Below are 6,544 nucleotides of genomic sequence, written 5' to 3' on the forward strand. Positions count from 1 at the left end.
AGATTTTCCCAACCTTTTGTAGAGATGGGGTGGGCAGGGCTCGCTGAATATTTGGGGCCAAGAGAATAGCACTGCCTCTGACCGTACATGTTCCATCCTTACTCTGGCCTTCTTTAGCTTTAACCAACCAAGATCAAGCTGCAGCCCACCTGACTAAGGCAGAACTGGCCCAGATTCAAAAGAGGAGACCCACACCCAGTCCTCATAAAGAATTCACTCCAGTGACACACAGTGGGCCCTACGGACTCTAGTGGGAATGTCCTCACCTCTGCAAAAGCCCACTGACCCCCTCAATAGGGACAGGGACTAGGGAGCCCACCCCTAGCCCAGTAAAGACATGTGCAACCACAGCTAGTTTATTCTCCTTTTAATTTTGCTGAAGGATATACACCACATATCCCATGGCAGTAAAGCGCATTCAATGTGTTTATAAGCCAAACAGTCACTTTGTTTAAGCAAACACAAGTACAAAGTAAAATAAAACCACAAAATAATGAACTGCATGTTCATAACATACAAAAATCACCGCCTACTCAGTAGGTAACTACAACATTCCAACTCCTGAATATATTTATAAATTTACATTTTCAGTTAAAAAAATAGACTTTTGAGAGTTCAGATTTTGTTTTAGATTTGTTTTCTTACATTCTGGAGAACCAAGGCTCAGCTCAGCCCTCTTCCTTAGTTTGCTCCCAAAGCCTCCCCGAATCATCACTCCCTGCTCCCCTTAAGGCTCGAGGTGAGCACGTCCCTTAAACTGGCACAGGTCAAGCTGTCAGCAAGGCGCATCACACAAAAGGCACCAAAACATGAAACTTTTTAAACTAAAAGGACAAAAAAAAAACAAAAAAAAAAACCACTTTGAAAAAAAAAAAAAAGAAGAAGAAAAACCAAACCGTATTTTGCCACATGTGAGAATAGTCGGGCAATATTTACAAAAAAAGTTGACGGAACATCACTCCGACACATGCTCTGACTAATACCAAGGACTGCTGTTTCAAAAAAAGCTTCAAACTTCATCGCCACAGCATCATCACAACATAAAGAATCACCACTGGTTTGCTGGGCTTTTCTTCCCCCACCCCCCAAAGTGAGGACCTAGCTCCAAATAATACAATAGAATATGCAAATTATTTTCACATCAAGAGTACCCCAAGAAAAACAAACTCCATGGCACAGACACTGTACAAGGGTCAGGGCTGGGCTCCGAGAGGCCCAAACCCCATTTTGCCAACTCGATTTTCTAGCGTTGAAGGGAGCAAGGGGTCAGGCATATGGTGGAGATGATACTGAAATGATATATCCAAAATCCATGCAAATCAAGTTCTTTGGATAGAGGTGAAGAACTTGGACATGGCTGTTTCAGGCAGCTGAAGTCAAAGGGAGTAGAGGAGGAAGGGGAAGTGGGCAAAAAGGATTGTTGGCCAACAGACTTTCCACACTGACCCTGGGGTCAAGTGGAGGGGGAGGACTGGCTCTTCTGAGAACCTCCATCTGGCCTAAGAGGAAACCCTCTTATGGGCATCTCCTCCTCCTGTCCTTTAAGTCTCCTGTGTTTATCTCCCCTTTCCCCTTTTCCTCTTTTCCTTTAGCAAATTTCAATTGTCCTGGGAGAAAAGGTTGTTGTCATGTCCGAAAGCCCTGTGGAGGCGCTGAAGGAGTTGGCGACAGCCGAGGAAGGGAAGCTGCTGACCTGGGCCGGGAAAGCAGGGGGAACAGAGGAGTATGTGGTGGCCACTGAAGGAGAGGGGAAACCGCTGTGCACAGGGGATGGGTAGGTCGAGGAGCCAGGAGAGGAGTAAGAGGTGGGCACAGGCGATGGGTATGAGGTGGTGGCTGGGGATGGATAAGAGGTAGTGACCGGGGAGGTGTAGGAGGTAGCCACTGGTGATGAGTAGGAAGAGAGTGATGGCGTGGCGGAAGAGGCCACGACACCTTTGTCTGCTTTTTTGTCCTTCTGCCTCAAGTGGATCTTGGTATGCCTCTTGCGTTCATCACTCCTGGCAAACTTTCTCCCACAAATGTCACAGGCGAAGGGCTTCTCGCCTGTGTGGGTACGGATATGGGTGGTGAGGTGGTCACTGCGGCTGAAGTTGCGCATGCAGATCCGACACTGGAAGGGCTTCTGGCCAGTGTGGATGCGAATGTGGCGGGTGAGCTCATCTGAACGGGAGAAGCGCCGGTCACAGGACTCCACTGGGCAGGCATAGGGGCGTTCATGGGGAGGTGTCTTGCTGGGCCGGTTGGGGTACTTGCGCATGCGGCTCGGTTTGATGAGCTGGGACTGGTAAGTGGTATTGAGAGCTTTCAGGTCCTGGGAGCCCGACTGTGTGGCAAAGGCCTTGATGGTAGAGAGTGGAGTGAGCGAAGGCTGCTGGGTACGACCCTCCAGGCCCTGGAAAGGCTTCTGCTCTGGGGCGCCCAGGCCCAGGTCCCCCTGTTGTTGTGGAAACAGATAGTCTGGAATCATAGGGACCTGGAAGCTACCCTTGGTAGCAGGGTAGGCAGGAGGCGGGTACTGGAGAGCAGTGCCTGCAGAACCTGGAAAGGCCTGGCTTTGCGGCTCAGGGAAGATGTCAGTGTTCGGCGTGGGGAAGGTGGGTGCCGCTGAGTAAATGGGGCTGCTGTCATTTGACTGCACTGTGCAGCTCAGGGGTGGACTCTGGGAGGCAGAGGACGAGGAAGAGGCCGCTGGAGATGGTGCTGAGCTTGAGGTGGCCGGTGGGTTGGTCATGCTCACCAGGCCACTGACCAGGCTGAAGAGGGGTTCAGGCCACAAGGTGTTGCCAGTGTTGGGTGCAGGCTCCAGAGAAAAGCGGCCAGTGTAGGTGATGGGGGGCAGCCGGGTGGTTTGGCTGGGATAACTTGTCTCCACTAGAACCTTCTCGTTATTCAGAGAGATGTCAGGAAAAGACTCTGGTAGGAGAAAGAGAGAAAGGAGGCTCGGTTACTGGAGAGCAATCACTGGAGGACTAGGAGGAGCAGAGCTGCCAGGCAAGAGGTCGGGCCGGCTACCATTGACTGCCGAGCTAGTTAATAATTGATAGCAGCAGATTGCAATGTTCCTGGACTCGCTCCAGAGGCAGAGCCCATTTCAACAACAGCTGACGCAAATACGGAGAATCCCCCTCCACTGCAGCTCCCAGCGCTCCGCAGCTGCGGCTGCGCAGCCCAGGGATTCCCGCCAGCACCCCTTTGGCCACCGCTAGTGCGCATCCCCTGCCCCGGGCTGCCGGGACACCCCTCGCCATGGATTACGGCCCTTCCTTGGGGACAGGCGGCAGGCAAGAAAGCCTTTCAGGAGGAGGAAAGCGCCTCGCAGCCCTGCTTATCAAAACAAGCCCTCCCCTCACCCCCACCCCCACCCACCCACGCAGCCCCAGAGCTCTTCATCCAAAACAAAAGCTCGCTCCTCTGCGCACCGTTAAGGACGTGGAGGGTGGGGGTGGGTGTCCCTAGGCATCCCTCTAGCACATGACCCTGGGGAATTGAGGAATGGAAGGGAAACCCCACTTGCATCCTTGAGGTCCAGCAGCACTGCTGCGGTTAAGGGAGAGCTGCAAAGGCTGTGAGGAAGGACTGGACGCTAGGATGGTAGCGAAGGGGATAATCCCCGGCATAGCCCCCCGCCCTTACCTGAGGTCAGGTGCTCGTAGGGCTGCTCGCCCGTCTCCCCTTGAGGGTTGAAGGCGCTGCCGCTGCTGCTGCTGCTGCCGCCCCCTCCACCTCCACCGCTCCCGCTGCTGCTGCTGCTGTTACCGCCGCTGCCCTCGGGGGCGCCGGGGGCTCCGAGGAACTGGGGAGCCCCGTTGCTCAGCAGCATCATTTCCTCCAGCTTAGGGTAGTTGTCCATGGTGGGCGAGTGAGGGAAGGAGCCGAACGGGTCGGAGATCTGCAGCGGAGACATCAGCTGCATCTCGGCCTTGGCTGCGGCCATCCCAAACAGGCAGGCTGGAGAGCTGGTGTTGGGGTGGGTGGGCGCAGCCCGGGACGGGCGCTTGGGGGGACACACTCTCGGGGGCCTGGCTGGATCACATGCGGGGCGTGGGGCACACAGTGGAGAGCGCAGGTGGAGTCTCCAGGCTTGCCCTCGCCGCCGGCCGGTGGGGACGCGGCGCTGCTGCCGGGGCTGGGGCAGGGGCCGGTCCTGGGCGGCGGAAGCTGGCGGCGGCGGTAGCAGGCGGCGGCGGCGGCTCCTCAAGTTCTGCGCGCTGGGATCTCTCGCGACTCCCCGGATCCGCTTCTATTTGAAGGGTCTGTAACCACACCGGCCCGCCTCCATCATGACGTACATGGCCATATATGGGAAGCAGGAAGCCCTAATATGGCAAGACCGGCGGGGAGGACCCGGAGTGACGTGAAGCCCCCTATCCGAAAGCGGTGGGCACAGCCATCCCGCACCCCAGGCCGTGCTCCTGCTCCCGCACTCTGAGCGTCCAGGTCTGGAGAAAGCTTAAGTCTCACACCGTAGCTGGGGACTCCTGGACACAGGCTGCCCGGGAGTTCCCAACGTTGCCCCCGCCCCTTCCCTCCTCCTTCCTCCCTCCTCCCTCAGCCGGAAGTGGCCAGGCCATATAGAGCTGCTCCATATAAGGTGCTGACCAAATAAGGCTTGTTCCGGCCGGGGGATCCTTCCTCCTCCTTATATGGCGTTTCCGGGTCGCTGCTTGCTGCTCCCTGGCTCCCTCCCTCCTCCCCGGTTCCAAACCGGGAGCCCGAACGCGCGCACGAGCTGGGGACACCCTGGAGAGGAGGGCTCCGGCGGGGAGCGCGAAGTGCACTGAGGCTCATGAGGCTCTGAAGGAGACTGGCTTGGGGAAGCCCGGCCCAGGGCGGGGGCGAGGGCGAGTAGGGCCAGGGTTCTGTCGCCGTCATCCAGTGCCCGCCCGCCTACCTCTGGGACCGTGGGAGCCAGGCGGGAGCGAAGGGGAGGAGCGGCTAGGCCGGCGGGGTCAGAGGCCGCCCAGGAGAGGCGGGACCTTGACCCGGGGCCTCGACCAACGGCACAACCCTTTTCCAGGTTTCACGGGGGAAACTGAGGCTAAGAAACACTAGCCAGATGGTTCCAGTGCTTTGCGTTGGTCGCCTGCTTCCCCGACATTTTCAAATGGGATATCGGAGCCTAGGGATCCTTCTGCGCCACTGAGAACGGAAAGGCTATTCCCTAGCTTTCTCCGGGAGAGAGACCACCTTTGGTGACCAGATGAGGGAATCTGATTGCCTTAGGAGAGTCTTTTTGCCATCAGAAGCTGTTGATCCTTGTGGTGGTGGGGGACTTTCCCATCTTTATCCAGAGCAAGTTGGAGGTGGGGTGGACAGTGCGGGAATCTGAAAAGGGGGCTTCCCTATGGACAGTCTGGGGACCCCATACTAGCACGCAGAGGCCCTGCGGAGCGGTTTGGTGCTGCCCCCTGGAGGTCGCTCTCCAGCTGGTTTCCCTGAGTCCCTGTTCGAATGGGCTCTTCTGCTGTCTTCCTGCTCCCCCTCCCGCCTCCAGTGCTGGGCGCGGAGCCAGACCCCGGGAGCCTTTAGACGCAGTGAGCTCGAACTGAGCAGGCGCGCAGTCTGGGCTCTCCCTGCAGTCCCCGGGGAGCCGCCACCGCCGAGGCGGCCAGACTCCGAGCGGGGTAACACTCCCCCTCCCTGGCTTGGAGGGGGAGAGGTGTAGGCGGGAACCGATATTGCAGGTCTCCCAGGAATCGGACGCGAGCAGGGAAGCCCTTCACCGTCCCGGTTACCCCGTAGTCAAGAGCGCAGCCCAAAGACCACAGGGATTCCGGGAGCTGGAGCGGAAGTCTCCAGCTCTAGCTTTGAATCTAGGGGAGGTGTTGTTTTTCTGAATTGAAAAAGAAAGCGGAAAGTGTGTGTGTGCGCGGAAGGAGGGTGCCAGTGACACCAGGAGGGACGGGGACAGGTCTAGGTCTCTGAGAACCTTCAAACAGCCTCATGCGGTCGGGGTCAAGGGGTTTGAATGCGGGGTGGGGATGGGGTTGTAACTCTATTGTGCTTCATCCCTATGTAGCCATTCCCCGCCACACACACACACAGACATTTTCTTACAAAAATCTACTTAAGGAACCCAGCAATGAACGAGGACCCCCTTGCCTCTCTGCTCTAGGTCTGAGCTCCCCATCCCAGTGCCTAGGGCCAGGTAGGGGGCCCAATCCCACCATCCACCGAGTTGTCCATTAAGGGGCAGGAATGATGAGCCTGTCTGAGGCCTCCTGCGGGGCAGGAAGGCCAGGCCAGGCAGGGTCAGACAGTTCTATTTCTGAATGACTATTTTTACCATTCCCTGGTGGGGTTCCTTCCCCGGGCTTTTTGTATCTCGCTTTTTTCAGCTGTAAAATAAGGCTAATGTTAATGACACCCACATGGAAGAATTGTCGTCAGGGCTGACACTTACATGGACCGCCATCTCTGAGGTCCCAAAGCACAGTGCCGTCCCTGCAGTTGGCTTTCAATAAACAGTGGCTATTGTTTCCAGGGACTTTTGACCTACAGCGTCAGCCACAGTTCACCCACCCATCCTCAGACTCCAAGC

At 56.8% G+C, this 6,544-nt stretch overlaps 1 protein-coding gene across 1 annotated transcript; it reads right to left on the bottom strand.

The window, feature by feature from the left end:
* Positions 1-352: 352 nt before the first annotated feature.
* EGR1 (early growth response 1) lies at positions 353-4,246 on the bottom strand. The gene is made up of 2 exons (XM_037147679.2): positions 3,637-4,246; positions 353-2,916 (listed from the first exon to the last, which is right to left on the bottom strand). The coding sequence occupies exons 1-2, from the start codon at positions 3,935-3,937 to the stop codon at positions 1,589-1,591; spliced, it is 1,629 nt and encodes a 542-aa protein (XP_037003574.2). The 5' UTR covers positions 3,938-4,246; the 3' UTR covers positions 353-1,588.
* Positions 4,247-6,544: the final 2,298 nt, after the last annotated feature.

This window comes from Artibeus jamaicensis, unplaced genomic scaffold (assembly GCF_021234435.1).
Source record: "Artibeus jamaicensis isolate MK-2021 breed Jamaican fruit bat unplaced genomic scaffold, CSHL_Jam_final contig_456, whole genome shotgun sequence".
NCBI lineage: Eukaryota > Metazoa > Chordata > Mammalia > Chiroptera > Phyllostomidae > Artibeus > Artibeus jamaicensis.

What these genes read in the sequence shown, in the direction of transcription:
- EGR1 (XM_037147679.2), bottom strand. Translation starts at nt 3,937, where the DNA reads ATGGCCGCAGCCAAGGCCGAGATGCAGCTGATGTCTCCGCTGCAGATC. An exon ending in CTACGAGCACCTGACCTCAG is followed by an intron (nt 2,917 to 3,636) that starts GTAAGGGCGGGG and finishes TTCTCCTACCAG; the next exon opens with AGTCTTTTCCTGACATCTCT.